General features: G+C 36.1%; 1 protein-coding gene across 1 annotated transcript in view; it reads left to right on the top strand.

Moving 5' to 3' along the window:
* KCNH7 (potassium voltage-gated channel subfamily H member 7) overlaps positions 1–19,451 on the top strand; it is a 238,713-nt gene that overhangs the window by 151,080 nt on the left and 68,182 nt on the right. The window contains exons 5-6 of the mRNA XM_074828980.1: positions 4,667–5,095; positions 13,010–13,224. Coding sequence (XP_074685081.1) covers positions 4,667–5,095; positions 13,010–13,224 — 644 coding nt within the window. The remainder of the gene's footprint in view (positions 1–4,666; positions 5,096–13,009; positions 13,225–19,451) is intronic.

Genomic DNA, 19,451 nt, shown 5'->3' with positions numbered 1-19,451 from the left:
TCTTTGATGAGTCATCATGATCTCCCAGCTGCTACCTCTTAGGGCTACCCTTCTGCAGTGCTCAGAATAGGAAACCAGGAATCCCATGTGCATTGGCATGGTCTAAACAGACTTTGGGGTAGCACGTTGCATCTCCCAGTAATCCTAAAACATTAAAGAAATTGTAGTGAAAGTAAAGCTCTGTCAGTTGTAGGCATTTCTCTGACTTTGCCACTGTGTCTAGTATGTAAGTATACATTTTCATCACTAGAAGTTTGAGGAGCACCTTCACAGTAGCACGGCAATCTTCAGGCCAAATATCATTTCTCTTCCTTGTTACAAAATGCTTACACAGGACAGAGAGGGGTATTATTTGCCATGCAAGTGCATTCAGTTACCAAAGAAATTTTTATTCTGATATGTTTTGGCTGGAATATCCCATTTTCAAAATGAAATTTGTATTGATGGAGCAGGAAATTTGCAACCATGATCATAACTGTTAATAAGGTCTTTTTGGAACCAATTTTTTTTTTTCCCCACAACAAAATTCTGTATGATGGTATATAGTGTTTAAGAATTGCAATTTTCTATTAATGTTAACATTTCCCATTTCAATACTTATGGCAAAGCAAGGCTATTAATTTTTTCTTATCAAGATAGGGTTTTTTCCTACACATTTTTTCACAAAACTATTAACCAAAATGTTTTATTTCCATGACTTCTAAATATCTTCCCCTTTGATCTCCCAAAATATGAGACAGAATTGAAAAAGGCTTTCAGAAAGCAAGAAAAGTCAATTTGAATTTTGGACTTTGGAGATAACTACATCTGCAAACAGTTTAGAAGTGTCCTTTCTTATGTGCAGTATATTTTTGGACTGAGTTCTACTGTTTAGAAATTCTAAGGGTTAGCTGAGATGGCACAGAGAATAAATGCAACCAACAGATTAGCTCATTTGAAAATTACTTATTCAGTGAAGCAAGGTTTGAAAGGAGGAGGTGGAACGTAAGCCTGGAATTCTGACTCAGACTCAACTGCTTTCCTCAATTGCTCTTAGCAAGCCACAATTATACAAATCTCTGACTCAGCATTAAGAATTTGGCAATCTAGTCTTCAACTTCAATTAAACATAAGGATTTTAATGTAACATTAGCTGTATATTTATAGTAAATAGCTAGTTGTGTCTCAAAAATGTTTTAGTATTGTAAGCCAAGATAAATCTGCTCTGACATCATACCTACACAAAGCAGTGGTTGTCCACTTTCAAACAAAAGATTTTACCCCATAAACAGAATGCCAGGCAGGCTTCCACTGACCCTTCTAGTCTATACTGGGACAGCGGCCTGGGGCCATGAATTTTGCTTCATGACAAATTGTATTATTACCAAGCTGAGCAAGGAAGTGTAATGTAAACTAGACAAATTCTGAATGGGTTTCATGATAGCTTTAGCTGCAGTACATCATATAGCTCATTATCTATACACTGAAGAACAACAATACTCCTCTCCTCTAAAGAATATTCAAATTAAAAAGGAGGAAAAAGGGATTTTAACTTTGAGACCATTTATTACAGTTTATAGAACAATAGCAAAGAGATACTCATTTAAGTTTTCTATTTCATGCCCAAGAGTCTTATCAAGAATCAAAATTCTCACTGAGCATTCTTTCCAGCTGAACTGCAGTTAGACAGCTAAATCAGTAATGCAGTATAACATGGTCATATTAACTTGGTGAAGCAGAAAAGACCATCTGCAACACCATGAATATAACTAAAATAGAGTGCCAGCAAAAAGCCGTTAACAGTGTCTAATGCCAGAAAACCTTATGAATGGTATTTTCAAGAAGTTCAATATAGTTGATGAAAAAAGAATTATAGTATTTGTTTCACTTTTGATGCAATAAGGTTTCAAAATTCATTTATAAACTGCTTTACAAATTAATTCTACGTGCATGTAAAAATAATAAAATAAATTTTTATGTACTTCACTAATTTCAACTGTAAGCAGTTTGTTCAAGTATACTTAGTAAGTTAGAAGAAATATGCATGTTCCCAAGGTGCACTCTGCTAAATATCACTGTGCAGATTGAAAATTGGCACCTCTAATTGGTGCTTAAAACATGCATGACTCTGGTTTTATGTAACAGAGATTTCTGTCTACTGTACTGCTGTGTGAGTATATGCATTAGAGTTATAGATTCTATGCTAAATATTTGGAATTCAACAAGTTTTTCATAAATTATCAAGGAATAAGGAAGGCTGTTACATGGATTTGTATTTTAAAGTAGGGGGAAAAGTGTGGAAGAGTCTCACAGGTTTTTTATTATTATTTAATACATTTTCAATTCCTTGGATAAAAAAGGTGAAAACAGTGAGGTGAGAATGTTTGCAGATCTCACAAAATTATTCAGAATATGACATGAGATTTACACATATATCCTTTGATACCGAGTGGCTGAGTGATAAAAGAGCAAATGAAATTTTTTACAGACATCATAATAGAGATTAAATTACCTGTTACCAGTCAAGAAAGAAATCTTTCAACTGTTATGGAAATATTAAATTAGCACAGGCTAGGAAGACAACTCAAAAAGGCAATCAAATATTAGGAATTATAAAGAAAGGAACTAAGATCAAAACAAAAAGCCATTATTTCACTGCACTGATCCCTGAGTCTAAGAGTAGCTCAGGCCACTGTCAAAAATTATTACATTAGAAATTAAAAAGAACTAAAAGTGAGAAGGATGATCAGAGGTACAAAATACAGTTACACTAGCATTCTTCAGCTTGGAAAAGAGGTATGCAAAGAGGAATGCAACAGATGTATAAACATTGAGACTATTAAAAGGGAGCAATTATTAGCGATTTTTCATATCATAAGAACTAGCACCCTCCCCAAGGCAGCAGGTTTATAACAAGCAAGGGGAAGTACTTTTTCACAAAGGTATGCCAAAATTATGGAACTGTTTCCTATAGGATGCTTTGCAAATCAAAGTACAACCATGTTTCAGAAGCACTGAGGAAAATTCATGGAAGAAATGTACAGCAAACGTTGTTTGTGGTTTAAACACAATCTCTGGCTCAGAAAGTTTCTGAACTGCAGATAGCCAGAAACTGAGTAAATTTACTGGGAGAAATCACCCACTGTAGTGGTTCTTAAACTCCTTCTCCACTACTGGAAAATAACAGAGGTCCACCAGTGTGCTAGATGGACCTCTGGTGTCATCTAGTATAGCAATTTTAGCTCTTAGGTTTTCCTTTAAGAAGAGCAGGGCACTCTCACTTTCATTCATTTAGAATTCAAAACAAATTCAATACTAAATATATAGGACATTCATTTTAAAACATTAAATGATTAAACCATGCCATCAACTGCTCTACACTTACTGTTGGGCATAGGCATCAATGAAAGACTACTTCAAAACATTTCAGTATGGGATGATAAATTTCAGTGCTAAATATTAATGAATGTTAGCTAGCCACAAACGCTAGTGATTAAAACTGCCTGAAAAAAAATGAGATCTTATCCAAACAGAATTTCTTATCCCAGTGAGAGGGAATAACAAGACATTTCAAGATGTCCTCTGAGAAATCATTTCACTATTGATTCACTGGGGAAAACACGTAGCAAAGTGATGAGTAACAAGAAGCTATTAGATAAGTCAGACTGTTTATGCAATGATATCTGATCATTTCAGTTATTTCAATTATTTTGTTAATTTTTTTAGCATTTCTTTTTCTAAACTGTTTACTATGTTTTCTGTACATCAGAAGTCCTTGTGCCTCCATCTGTGTGTGTGTTACACAATAACTTAAAATATTTGCTATCTGGGTTTGGTTTTTTTAGAGGGACAGTTTGTAGATTTTACAGTTCTTCCACTGCACCATATTTTACACTTCCTCACAGATACTGGTATTCTTACCGTTACATAAAGTTGTTCGTTTTCCACACACTCAGAATAGCCTACCCTGCCATTCAATATACCAAGCCCAACTAAGCCCACACCCATGCAAATGAACAAAAGATAATTGCATTTTATAGGTGCGACTGAGGCTTGAAGGCTATGTTGCTCTTTTTTCTTCCCACATGTTCCTTTACTTTTCATTTTAAACTCATTCAGAATAAGTGTTTCTTTTAATTGTAAAATGTAAGTATTGGAAAGGATTGTGGCAAAACTGATACACAACTTATTTTTCTTTCCTGTAGGATTAGCACTGCCATCTTCCAGTTTAATTTGTAGCAAATAAATCAATAAATCAGCAGTACACTTTTAAGCACATGGAGTTCCACTAATACCTATTTCAGGATAACAGCTACCAAGCAAAGTATTTTGATGTGTTCTAGCAGTCTTTTATAGATGCACAGATTTTTAACTTAGAAAGAACCAACAGAACAGATAACTATCTCTTTTAAAAGAGTCTGTAGAATCAATGCTGCTATCCTTATTCTGAGCTCAATAACTTAGGTCTGACTGAACTATGAAATCCTGTAACACCATGACTATAACAAGCTTACAGCTATATAATATTTCCATATTTACACATTCCATTGCTAAGCACTGTAATTTATTAGGAATAGACCAATTATTTATAGCTATTATTATGTACTCCATGTGTGAAAAAAAGGAGATTTTCCTAACAAGAAACTAATATGTAATATTTTCTTCTTTTGTATGTATTTACATGTAGGCAGACTTTTTGGGTTCCGGTTACCTGGATGGAGACTTTTAACGTACAGAAAGCAGTCCTTACCGCAGGAAGACCCTGATGCAGTGATAGTTGACTCATCTAAGCACAGCGATGACTCAGTGGCAATGAAGCACTTTAAATCACCTACAAAAGAAAGCTGTAGTCCTTCAGAAGTGGATGATACAAAAGCACTGATTCAACCCAGTAAATGTTCACCTTTGGTTAATATATCAGGACCTCTTGACCATTCATCACCTAAACAGCAATGGGACAGACTTTACCCTGACATGATACAGACAAGCAATCCACTAACCCATTCCAGATCAAAGGAAAGCATTTGTAGTATACGGAGAGCGTCTTCAGTACATGACATAGAAGGCTTTAACATCCATCCCAAGAACGTTTTTAGGGACCGTCACGCAAGCGAAGGTATGGTAGAAAGTCAATCAATATTCTCTGTATTAAGCGAGTCAATCAATATTCTCTGTACTAAGAAAGGAATTATTGCAATTTTTCATAGTAATCATTACTTTGTAAGCAAAATTAAATATAATCAGCTGTATACATTCAAAGGCACACTAAAAATATTAAGGGCCCAAATATGCCAGGCTTATTTACACTAAATACTGCTTTTCATATCTAAGCAGACCAATAAAATTGTGGGGTTGTTCTTCTCTGCCTTCTGTATAGAGATATAGCAAAATTGGGCCCAACATTCCTAGAGCTATTTGTATTTGGGGGGAAAAAATCAGGTGATCAAATTAAAATTGTATACAAAGTTCTGTCCCATACTCACATATATTAGATTGTCTTTGACTGTATGAAATCCTACATCAGAGACTGATCAGTTTATTTTTCTTAAATCTGTAATGTGTACATTGTATATTCACTGATTCAATACTGAGACATTCTTTTTCTCTCACACTGGAGAAAACATCCTCAGCAACTCCATTGAAATGGTTTATGTAATGCTTAGTGAAATATTTAGTGAAATGGTGAAATGCTTAGTGTAAAACTAATGTGTGATTTTCTCTTTGCGTTAGTATATTCTTGCAACCTGCAAAGATGTTTCCTCTGTCTTCTTTTTCTACTGTCTCTCCTAATTATGCACAGTCATGGAGTGTGGACTATGATTTCTTGTTGGAGACAGGGAATTTGAGAAACTTGGGAAACAGCTTAGCAAACAGAGGTTTGAAAGCCCTGTGAATGAAGAGGCACCTTTGAAACTGGCTTCTGCAGAAAAGTGCCACATGCACAATGCTTTTGCAGCTACTGATGGTCTAATGACTTGAATTACATACTTTTATTCAAGCCAGATGACAAGGATTGTATGGGGAATATTTTAGGATTTAAAAAACATATGTCATGGAAGACTGTGTACAGATTCATAACTTAGCAAGAAAATTAATTTTCATTTTCATTGATTGCCTGTTTTTCTCCTATTCACTGACCACAAGTGTAAAATTCCTTTAAGTTCTCCTGCCTTTTGCAAGGTCCACATCAAGGGCTCTTTGCTTCTGTACGTCTCCTAAAATACGTCTGAATGGTCTTCTGCCACCCAGATTAACTTCTAGAATAGCAGAACTAATTATTCCTTCCAGTTACTCTTCCTGTATTAAATACAATGGGTAAATACCTCTTTTCTCATTTCTGTTTCTTTTGGACTCTGATTTTTTTCAGTTCAAATGAACCTGAAAATTCAATTAAATCCATCCTAAACCATACCATTTTGCTATATTTCATGTTCACATTCAAGTCAAGATTTCAAAATCAGGATGTGGAGGCAAAAATCTCCAAGCTTGAACCTTGGCATGTCTTTTGGACAACTGCATAAGCTTCATCTTGGTTTCAACTTCCCCAGATATTTAAAATAACCTTTCAAATAAAACATATTTAAACATATCTGTTTTGTCAATATCTATTTTCAGAACTTATTTTCATTAAAGCACTTCCCTATTGGTCATTCTTCATACAGTTATTTGATGAAAAGGTGTAAAAATCAGTTTGAATATTGTCTTTGGTTATGGTGGTACAAAGCTCATGCAGAAATCATCACAGTTTAATATTTGCTGCGTGGAGGAGCAAAAATTTCTAGCTCCATTTCACTAAATAATATTTTTCTAATGTTAAATACTAAGGAAAATAAATTTTACTATAAGGAGTTAATAATCTGTTTGAATTCCTATGGCCTCTCATGTGATGTGATAATTTACAGTGTAAATAGATAAAACACTGCCACTCTGATTTCACTCTGTATAAGCTACAAAATAGTAGAGAATCTGGCCCTAAGTTTAGGTCATACATATGCATTCTAAAAAAGTACAGCAGAACACAGGATGCCTCTCAGAATTGCATTAGAATTAGTAACCATCCTTGATGCCATCTGTTTCCAAGTATATTAGAATTTGGCACCTTATGCTGAAAAGATGTTTAAATTTAGCCAGCAAGTCCTGTTTGCCTTACTCAACAGTGAGCCATAAAACCCTATTGTTGCTGTAAAATTATTCATGCAAGTTAGGCAACCAGGATTCAGCCTAAATCATCTTTTCTGGACTCACAGATTCTGAGCAGAAACTGCCCAAATTAAAAGTAAAGTACAGTCCCAATGGGCTAAATTATTACCCAGGGGAGCATAAGGTTTAATATATTTGCCATTCCATTTTTATTTTGTTTATTGATCCTAATAATTCTGAATTTTCCTGAATCCACTGAAAACTACTACTCTGTCTGAAAATGCAATTCAGGATTCAGATTTAATTTTTTTCCACCTTCTCCAGTTCAAATAACATTAATTGAATCAGCATAAGAATTCTGACAGAAGAGAAGAGCATTTAGCTCAATACTAACTACAGTAATTCACCCATGGTCAAATTTACTATTTTAGAAGATAAATCAATTGAGAATATAAATTATTTCACGTGTTAATTTATGTAGCCTAGTTGCCTATCGCTTTAAAATTACCATAGCTGTGGACATTATGTGCTGAAAGGTATTACATTAAAAATGTCAATTTAGGATTTTAAATTCCTTTGAGTGTGCTCGACTGAATTCCATTCTAGATTTGCCTAGTTGACAGCAGGGCAAGAACTGTGTCTTCCACCCACCACCCTAACTCCAGCCAAGTCCTTCTCACCTGAAATGCCAGCAATCCAGATTTTGCAGGCGGGTACATGTTCACAGGGACTCTTTGGGAATTTTATTGTCTTCAGAAAGTGTCCTCAGTAACATCCCTGCAGTCTTCTGAAAAAACAGCAAGCTTTTGAGCCTAACTCAGCCTACAAAATCTGCATTACTGCTACAGAGGCCTGGCACAGAAAGGCATCAGGCTGAGAGGATCTGAACACTTTCCCACACTCACAATACAGAGGGCCCAGCTCGATGTCCTGTGCTCTCCAGTCTTCAGGAAGCTGGAATGGCCAGAGAGGCAGCAGGTGTGACATGACACCACAGACAAGGCCCAACATCACCTCCGATTCCCCCACAGGAGAAAGGCTGAAGCGGACCCTCTGCAGGGACGGGGCTGCTGCTGGGGCGGACAGGGGCACAGCCACCTCAGCCCTCAGAGGTGGCCTGTCAGCAAGGGACAACTGTAGGTGAATATCAGTTTGAGCCCAAGGCACCTTTAAAAGCTGGTAAGCTGGTCACGGTGGCTGGCAGCATACAGGGGCAGGGTCGCATCCTGCACCTGGCCCCTTGCTCCCTGCCAGCCGCTGGGGCCCTCGCCCACCCTCATACCTCTCCGAGCTGCTACAGACAGGCAAAAGGCATGACAGGAAGGGAGGGCAGCCTGTGGGTCATGTTGTACACCCATGAACAGGGGTGGCGTCTACCTATCCACCAGTATGGCTTCTTTAAAATACTATTAAATAATAAAAATAACAACATTAATAATAATAATAACAACAATAATCATATTCTCTCTAAAGAGGTTTGATCTCATGAGAGGATTCGAGGCTGGGTGTGCCTGTGAAGACAGAGAGCTTTGCCACTATTATCTTGGAAAAGTGCCTAAAAGCTGAAGGTTTAAGGTATATCTTTCTCCTCAGTGTTTCTCCAATATTTGTTTGGAAAGGTGCTGCGCAGCTTGCTGCCATGGTAAAAACTTTTCCTCCTGTGAGTCCTGAGCAGCCACAGGGCCCAGGAGTCTGTGCAGGCCGACCTGCCCAGGCCCACACCACATGCAGCCAACCAACCTGCACCACCCACAACTGTGGGTGCTTCAGTCTCACTTAATTGTGTGATTAATTACCACTTCCTGGGTTAGAACTTTTGATCTCCAACCCAGTGCCAGACTTGTGGAGAAACAATTTTATCTTATTGTTAAGGCAAGTTAGTTAGAGCCAGTTCTACTACCTACTGATCCTACTTCAAACAATTTTGTAGATGATCTCTCAATTGTCAAAGTGACTTCATCTTGACTAAAAGTCTACAAATATAGTCAAGGACATGCAAAAATATTTCATTTCAAACCATATACATATTTGAAGCAATATTTTCTGCTTTTTCTGATTTAGATTTTAGTTGTCTTTTTTCTCTCTTTTTCTTCACTTGTGTTATGCTGAAAACCAGACAATGGTCGCAATGTCAAAGGTAAAGTATACAGCGAGACTGTACCTTCCAGTGTCTCAAACAGCCACACTTTTTGGCATGTTACTTTGCCTGCTGTATGAAATGTTCAAATGCAACATTCTCATGCTGACTTCTCTAGGGCTAGGTGCATTACTTAAATTATATTTGTTAAACACATAGTTATTCCCTTAACTATTATCTCAAAGCACTAACTACCAATCCCTGGAAAAAGTGAAGGCATAGTTAACAGTCATTTGACTTAATTATCTGTTAATTCAAAAAAGGAAGGGAGGGAGATAGAACATATCATAGTTATTTAACTCAGTGCTGTTGTCCTTAAGCAGGCAAAACTTCTGTTGAAGCTACCAGGAGTTTTACCTGTGAGAGGATGTATAATCGGGCAGGGCCACTAAAAAAAATCTATTGTTATAAGGTGCCTAGTTTTCAGTTAACTATCTCAAAAATAAAATAATTGGTAATCAGGAGCCTTGTGGAAGTATCTTCACTTACTCCTCTTTTGTCTCCTTAAAACTAGTTTCACGTTCCTGGATGGCAGGGGGTATGGTTTCAAGCTTCCTGTAGTATTAAAATGTGCATGCATGAACTTCATCGCCAATTTCATGTTTAAATAATATTTAGTGCAGTTACAAAATTGTTTTTATTCACTAGCACTGAGCTACAGCTTTTAGAAGCAATTTGAACATAATTAAGTGACTTCCTCCATTTCTAGAAAAGAATTACTAAAGTGTTCAGTTTAATTGCAATATTTGTAGCTATGTCTGAAAACTGGTTTGTGACTTCATGCATGATGCAAAAAGTGTGTGTACCTGGTAAAGTCTTCTCTCTAAACTGCATGCAGTGCATGACCTAGATTCTGTAAAGCGATTCGTGGACTATGAAATCATTGCATTTGCTTCATGTGTATGTTGGCAAAATCTTGGGGGAAAAAAAAAAAAGATGCAGTCTCTACTGTAAAACAACTTTTATAAATATATTTACTGCTGGTGAAAGACGATGGATTGACAGCTCAGGAGGGTGAAATAATTTCTCAGTGCATTGTGTAAGCACGGACAATGGAATCCTACCATAAAAATGGGGAGCTCAAACTTATCCTTAAAGAATCTCCTTTCTAGAGTAGGCAGAAGCATGTCATTCTCCCTGCTGATTCACTTCCTGGCCACTCTGCTAAAACTGTCAATCAGGGTGCCAATTAGTGTCAATGGTGATTGTGATTTGTTATGGCCCTCTTTTTCTGCTTCCTGCTATGAGAGTATAGCAAAGGTCCATTAGCTGTCAAGTATCAGCTCAATTGCTGCCAGCCTGGGCTGTACTTAAGCTAGTAATATCTTTCAATTAATTACCATTATCAATGAGGTACATATATAGCTTTCACCACTTTCTAAAGCAAAAGAAAGAGGATTAAAAAAGCAAGGTTTTATTCTCATGTGCTATTAAGTCTAATATCACACACTAGGGCATGAGTCTGAGGTAACGAAGGAGAGAGTAATTCCCTTTGGAATAGAAGCAATAAAAGATTTAAATCTCAGAAAACAAAACTTCAATGCAATTTAAGCATCTATAAAGTTACTATAAAAAAAAATATATCTGCTATCTAATCATGGATTTGCCTTAGCTCCCATAGTTTCCACTTACCTTTGAGTTCCTTAGGTATCAAGAATCTTGTTCATCTGACAAATGGCCCCAACTTGATACCTCAGTCATGTCTAAGCCTTCTCAATATTCAAAAACTATTAATTGCTACAACTATGTAGGGAAGTAGAGGTGAAAAACTGCAGTCTGACCATACGTACATAGCACATGCCAAGCACTGCACATGAAGTGGCAGAGCACATGCCACTTCACTGATTTGTGAGGAGATTGTGAGCCCTGATTTATTTTGAACACCACCTTTTAATAGACTTGTGTAGGTCATGTGAAAGATAGATTCAGGTCCTACCTGGGCCAAAAGGTGTTCAAGCACAATATTCCAATTCCTTGCTAGTGTTCTCAGTACCAGGCTTTTTAGCATTACTTGTGGGAAAAAGGTAGTGCTTTCTTCCTTTTTCTGGTGAAGTTGTTCCACAAAATATACCAGGTTTATTGGTCTAAGAAGAAAAACAAGGACTGATTTTGGGGTTTTTTTGTTTGGTTTTTTTTTTTGATCTTACATCAAATGATCTTTGGACAAAATACAGAAGATCTTGAGAGCAGAACCACTGAATTGATCTCTCCCAGGGGAGCACCTAAACTGTTAGTCTAGAGCATTGTGACCTCCCTTGTCATCTTGAATTCCTTTCTGCACAGTGGCACAATTTTAAATGGAGTAGTAGAAGATTTCTATCTCTGGCCCAGATTAACATATAATAAGCATGAATTTAGGAGGTAGAAAGCATATGTATAAATCTCTTTAAGCTAAAAAAAAAGCAAATTAAAAGTCTGGTTCTTCAGCAAGCATCCTAAGCCAGGTGTGAGGGAAGACCAGCTGGTTGCTTTGAATTTCAGTCCTTCACACATTGCAAATACAATCCAGCTGTTCAGCTGTTGGCTCTGCAGTTCACCCCATAGGCTTAATCCTGTCCCATTGGCTGTTCCTGAATCATAGTACCTGTCCTTTTTTGCCTCCCAGGAAGACAAAAAACCAAACCAAAGCAAACAAACACGCAAAAAAACAGTAGAAGAAAAAACATCACGTTGTTGCCCATAACAGAATTAGGATGTAGTCAGGTTCTCACGAAGATCTGAGAAAGACCCTTAGATCCCACACTTTAGATACATTGTCACTGACTGCAAGACCTGGATTTTTTCTTAAATCCGTAACTGTATCTAGCTCTCACTGTCTAACATCTTTATAATTCTTTTTTCCAGTATTATTCTCAAAAGTAAATTTTCCTTACTATAAATATTTTTGGCTTCTGGACAAATTTTATGATGACAGTACAAAACAAGTATACTGATCAGTTAAATTGCTTGCTTGTTGTACAAAGAACTCTGTCCAATATTGAAAAGAATAATTGTAATGGATATGTACCTCATGAAGTATACAAACTTCATAGTTTTTATCTATTATGATGCACTAAAGTAGTATAAGATGTTTAAGTGTATATCAAATACTCCATTAATATTCTATATATGGGTATCCCTATTGTTTTCAATATTTTGTTGGTAATGACAATTGAAGAAATACATTTTGTGAGTTTGTGATACTCTAAAATTAAAGGCTTTTAAGACAATGTTAGGTTAATATTTCCATTGATTAAGTATGGAGTTTACTTGATGAATCAACAGGGTAGAGCAGGTGTCTACTCAATTTTCCAATTCACAAAAAGGTGGTTTTGAGCTAACTATCATGTAAGCATGACCAACAGAGCCTTTGCTCAGTCCAGACACTCATATAATCATGCGTCCTATTTCCACTTTTATAAACAAATGAGAATACAGTCTTTATATCCAGTCAGAATTATAATGGAGCATACCAGCATACCCAGTAACATGAAAATAAGTAAGGATGGATGCATTATGTACCTTGCAATCCATTGACTTTATAGAAACTTTTGGGGACTATATCTAAAGCAAATTTCATGTTTACATTCAATACTAGATTTGATTCTCATTAGCAATAGAGTTATTTTTAAAATGTAGATAATTTTTACTATTAACAAGTAGTATAGTGAAAAATCATTTTTAACTACCCTTTTAACATATCCCTCTTAAACATTAATGATAACTTATTTCTCTGCATTTGCCAAATACTAAATATGTGTTCTGATTTTTCAGGGCCTTTTAATCATATCAAGTCAAGTCTGTTGGGATCCACATCGGATTCAAATCTCAACAAATACAGTACAATCAACAAAATTCCTCAGCTCACGCTGAACTTTTCAGATATCAAAAGTGAAAAAAAATCTTCATCTCCTCCTTCTTCAGAGAAAGCAATTATTGCACCTAAGGTGAAAGACCGAACGCACAATGTAACAGAGAAGGTTACCCAGGTAAGGTAATACACTTTACTTTAGTTCCTCTTCAGTTTTGTGGAGCCAATTATCAGCGTATTCAATAGATCATTAGGCTTTTCATGAATGATTTGGACATCTCTAAGACAATTTAATGGGTTTGAGCCATTACTTATTTTACCTCCAATTCAGTTGCACATGAGGTAGTTTACAACATTAGACAATACTGTTAACAAAACTTTTCAGCTCTATTTTTCAATGGAAAAAAGTTGTAGTATGCACTAAATGCCCCAAATAACTACACTAATTTCAGTGATTCCTGTCATTCAAAAATGTTATTTTCATTTTTTTTTCTTTTTCTCATCTTTATTAATTGCTAATTAGTGCAAGACACAACATGATAACAAGTGGTAGGTGATTGTCCCACTGGTATAAGTATCATAGTTATATTTTGTAATTTCTGTTCCAGTTCTTTGGCTTTTCATAATGCTCTTTTCTGTAGGTATCTTTTCCATATGCGTACATCAAAAAGGCTATCAAAATGAAAAGCAGATACCTTTGGACTGGGTGTATGGTATAACCAGTCATACGATGAGGCATACAATTGAAACAAAACTGAAAACAATTCAAGATAGCATATTTCTTCACTCTAAGGCAGATACAGTGCCCTCTGAAGGCAACAGAAGTTTTCAGCTAAATTCAGTATCATTATGACATTTGTGTTTTAATGTCATATGGAGGTTGGTGAGGACAGGCTACCAATGGGCAACATACTGAAAAAAAATTAAGACATGACAGTATCCCAAATAACTTTTATGGTCTTAGTAAGGAAGGGGTCAGCCCTTAAATACCTATCCACTGACAGACTGAAAGATTAGAAGTGCTTTGTATTAGAATGAAGATAGAGATTCCATAAGGAAGATCTTGCCAAGAGTAGCTTTTGACTTACTGCTGACCTGCCTTCCATAGACCAGACTGCGGCTTCTCTACATTGGTACTATGCCACATATTGTCCATGCTCCTACTCCCTTTGATGGATATAAAAAAGAATGTATTGCACACCCTCCTAGAGAAATAGCAATAAAAGTTCTATCAGTTCTATCTTGAGATCAGTTAGTGCCTAAAAAGTAATTGGATTTTTATCTTTCATATATTTTGTCTTTGATAGCTAACTTAAATCTGCAACCATTGTACTTTCTTCCCTGGTCAGCTGTGAAAGATTTAATCTCTTCTGGATCTATTTTGATATGTTTTAAATTATTCATAGTAGTTATACATAGAAGTCTTTTCATATGGCAAAAAGTCAAGTTACATTAAAAAGACTAATTTTTATAAGTTATGTAAGCATAAGTCAAGCTTGATTGGGTTTTTTTTTCAAAATTCTGCCTGGCTAATTAGTGCCAGAGTGCCAAGTTTCTATATACTGATGACACTGTTATGGGAAAAAAAAAAAAAAATCTATGTTTATTCTCCAAACAACCTAGATATTATGAAAAGATCCAATAGAAGTGACTTGGATCAGATAAGCCTTCCAGGAACACTGATATTAACTAAATGTAAAATTAAATTTGAAATGCTCTATAAAATCTTTACACTCCACAAAAGACTTCCAATTTGATTTGACATTGGTTTATGTCCTTTTCTAGAACTATCACAACCAGTGCAGAGTACAATTTGTGTAGCAAACATTGATAATATACCATTTGTCATAATTGGAAAGAATTCCCCACAGATGTTCCTTTTTCTTTTATTATAATCAGTTATCAATGTTTTTAGTTTCTGCTACAGCCTAAACTCTAGGATTAGGTCCAGGGAGAAACTCCTAGGAAGTATAAATAAATGTAGGTCTACAGAATTCAACAGTCAAAGATCTTGTTAGCTAGTTATTCATTAATTAGATTAGAAATACACATTTAGAAGATGAAAGTGGCTACTTTTAGTCCTATTTATGTTTCTAATCCCCAGTGATCTCAACATGTTTTATAAGATTTCAAAGGTTCCACTGCATGTCTGCCTGTAAATCTCTTTGTAAAACTTTTCATGGGCCTATAGATCCATTTTGTATCTGCAGAATAGTGCAAAAGTGGTTTTGGAAAGTTTGAGCACAATGTTGAGAATAGAATATGACAGAAACATCAGGTGAGATAATTAGGATATGCTCATGCTGGCACAGTCCTTTGATACGTAAATCTGTGAAACTGCATCAAATATGACCTATTTAATCTATGGGACAATATCAGTAAAAGAGGAAATGAGTATAAAATGGCCATGGTCAGTTAAAAGATCACACTTAATCAGAGTAGAGATATTCTGAAATAGTCATACAATAAAAGAAGTTAGGGCAGGAATTCCAAATGTCATTAGACAGAGCCTGAGAAATGAGTAAAGGGATAGATAACACGATGTACTTTTCTGGGATTGCAGGACTTGGTGACATGGAAGGCCACTTCCAGATACACATTGCACCATTCAAACATCCATCCATCTCTCTTTGTACTCCTTATCGTGTATCTCTCTCCCTTTTGTCAGCTTTGCTGGGAAATTTGGTCCTGCCACTATAACCTGACATTTCCACTACTGTGGTGCCTCTCACTGTGCAGCTCAAAATATAGAGACAGGGACTCTGGTGTGCACCACACTAAGGTATCAGTGAGCCTCACAGTTAGATCACTACACTCTGGATTCTCTCATGCATCAATAATATCAAACCGAGTATCAGCATCACAGGACACAAGTTCTTCTTTCTAGAGATAACAGCTATATGACTTCCATCATATCCACAAGCTGGAGAAGTAATTCATGCAGCGAAGGCAATGAAAAGGGAGGGAATGGCACCTAGCTTCCTTCACAAGGTAGAGAAATAATGAATAATGAATACAATAAATGAGTCACGGCCATTAGAGGAAGTGATATACTTTCAGAAAACATTTAAAGAGGAGTGAGACACTTTAGCAGTAAGATTTTAGTGGAATTAATTAGGAGCAGATGGAAGAATAAAGTTTAGAAAATAATTTCAGAAGGAACAGATGTTGTGGGACAGGGGTTGATAACAGTAAAAAACATGAACTTTGAAATGCAGGTGGAGAAAGCAAGATTTCACTGCAGAATTTAATAAATAAATAAATAGATAAATAAATAAATGCAGTCCTTAACATCTTACCTTCTAAATAATACAAAAAAGAGCTAGGTTGTAAATTCTACTGCAAAGAACCTTCCAGTATTGTCTTACTACTTAACAGGAGTGTTCAGGACATTATGTAGAGATGAAAATTGCCTTAAGATATAGCTTGCAGTGAAGTCCTGCACATGTGATGGTCCTGAATAAGTAGATATTCCAATCTCTTAGCCTTTCACCTGAGTAGTCGCTGATCAAAACTTGTGTAATGCAGAATAGCATAACATCTTCTGGATGCCTGTTTCTGCATAACATTGACTTTTACTCAGAGGAATAGCCCAGTAGTAGCTGCCAGATAGCCCTTACTGAAAAATTGGCATTGCCATATCCCAATGCAGATATTTGTCACTAAAATCAAAGTTTCTATTCTGCTTCACTAACAGTGGTGGTTTTTATGCTTCACTTTATCATTTCCAGAGGTGTTAAGCTAGACTCTCTTCTGGAAGAGTCTCAACTTCCTTGTTTTCATTATTCATTGACACTCTGTTCAGGGAGGCAGTCCAATATCTGCACTCTTTTGCACTGACAGGTTCAGTTGGGGTCCTGACACTGACTGTTAGAAAGAGATAAGTCTTCTCAGAGGCATGAAAAATAGACTTTTATTAAAGAAAGCAGTGGGGCAAAAATTTGACATCTGTCCCTTAATATTTTTGATTAATAAAGGGGACTTCTGACCTTAAAATTACAGTGTGTAGATGTGAAACAGTGATTTTACCTTTTGATTAAATACTGATTTATTTCAAATCTTCTTACACAGTCAGTTCCCACTGATGTATGGCTCCAAAGTTGTGAACTCTGTTGTGAACAGACTCAGAGCAGCATGAAGATTAGAATAGTCAGTACCTATGCTTATTTTCAAAGAAAAGAAAGAGTTCCTGAATACCCATAGATTAACATTGGCAGCAAACAATAGCTGGCCCAGTTAATAAACTTACTGGTCTCTTTACTGTGTTAAGAAAAACTGTTTTGTGGCCTCTGATCATTAATGTTCAGAGATTATTGATCCCCTTAAAATTCATTGGTCTGTTGAGATACAGCATGTTGTTGAAAGACCCACTATGTATCTATTGTTTACGATTTGTCTCAATAACTGACTTATAGGAAGGTAAAATTCTATGATCTTTAAACTTCTTGTAAATAATACTTTTCAAAACAACTTCATCCTCCACCTACCTGTAGGAAATATATATATATATATACCCAAACTGGTTATATGGCTGATCAAATGATAAATATATACCTTGACAGGCTACATGGTTGATAGGGAGATTGTAACCTGGTTTGCAGACATGCTGAATACCCACAGATCTTCTGAAAGTGGAGCCCTCGGTGAAGGGAGGGTCATGTATGAAGTGATAGACCTTGTCGTTTCACTGCATGTTTTTGTAATCTGGCCAGACTCTATTCTGTCAGGCCCAAAAGATTAAGAAATAAGTAACAATATCCCCCGAGGCCAGTCTCAGCTGTTGATATAAAAAGAACCATTATATGATCATGACTTCAAACTGACCTTCAGGTTTTCAGGCTAAAAGAAGACTAACAACATCTAGGACAGAGAGGGGCAATATAAGACCTAAAAATAAACCAAATTATTGATCTATACATTTTCAGCAGTCTGATTCAGCTGACACATTGTGCTGTTTACAACATCATGCAATAACTCACACACAAACATTTTGAGGCTGTTCATTCTGGAACACAAGCTGACATAAAGCAGAGTATTCTGAATTAAGGGGAAACAATTTTAATATGTCTTCCAATTACACAGCAAGGCAAACATATAATAATGAAATTGGGGTAAACAAAACCAACATCCCTAGTTATTTTATGGAAAGTTTAAATTATTGGTTTCTGCTGAAGTGAGAATCTTCTTTTTTCTATTATTTGTTTTTCCTGTTCTCAGTGATCAATTGGCATAGCTTATACTGGAATTATTCCCTTTGTTTAGAATCACACTTAACACCTTCATGCAATAAAATCTAATCTTTTATTGTCATTATATAATTAGGCTTCATAATTACTGTAGATGCAATTACAGAAATAGTATAAATGTGTGTCATTTCATTATCATTTAGGAGGAGTGACACACTGTGTGTGAAAAGAAGAGAAGTAGAGAACATCATGGTGACGGCAAAACCAATAAAAATACCCCAGTCTCTGGGTAGTCATTTATAGCTGTGCAAAGATGTCACCAAAATTGGAGAGTAGGCTCTTTTGCACCAGACCAAGTAGCTATACAAAGTGCATGGAAGCAGAAAATAAAGCCCACTCGTTTGATCAGTTTCAGAGGAAAACATAGCATTTTCATTGGAATTACTTATTATTGCATCAATATAGTTACAGATTCACAGCAATTGTGAAAGATAAAATATTCCTTCCTTCCAGTAGAGCCTCTTCTCTTTGTGACAGTTGAATAGGATAAGTCATCTGAACTGCTGCAGTGTTGTGAGATTTCACAACATGGTAGAAATGGAGCAGTCAGAAAGCCCAGCTGCTTTGAAGAATGTAACCTGGATGTATCCTTAATTAGTCCATGTCTTTCCCCCAAGATCTACTTTTTTGAAAAAGGGATTGCCTGATTTTACTGAGTAGGGAAAAAGTATCCAGTATCTTCTATGAATTACACTTTTGAGAAATCTATATTTTGTTTGATCTCTTTGTTGTTACTGCCTTGAACCAAATACTCAGTGATCTGTTCTGTGATGCTAACATGGAATGGAGCATACAATTTTTTTAAATACTAAATCATTTTCCAAAGCAGCATTCTTCTTTTGATGCTAATAAGTGGGGAAAATTGGCAGACACAGGCTTTCAGACTGCATTGTAGTTTGTTCTGAAAATAATGAATTTGATTAATATGTTGAGGGTGTAAGAATTAATACCCTAAAAGCAAGTAAAAGTGATAAAAACCAAGGTGTAGGCAGCACTTAGGCAAACCTCATTTCTCTAGACTAGAGCTCTGAATCCCCAACTCCCATTTCATGGTGGATTGACCTTTGAATTTTCTAAAATTGGTAGGTTACTCAGTTGAAACTAACAGTTTTGACACCCACCAGAACAGTCCCACCATGAACTGCAAGAAGTTAAGTGC

Source organism: Strix aluco, chromosome 6, assembly GCF_031877795.1.
Source record: "Strix aluco isolate bStrAlu1 chromosome 6, bStrAlu1.hap1, whole genome shotgun sequence".
Taxonomy (NCBI): Eukaryota; Metazoa; Chordata; class Aves; order Strigiformes; family Strigidae; genus Strix; species Strix aluco.
This window is presented reverse-complemented; position numbering and strand designations above follow the sequence as displayed.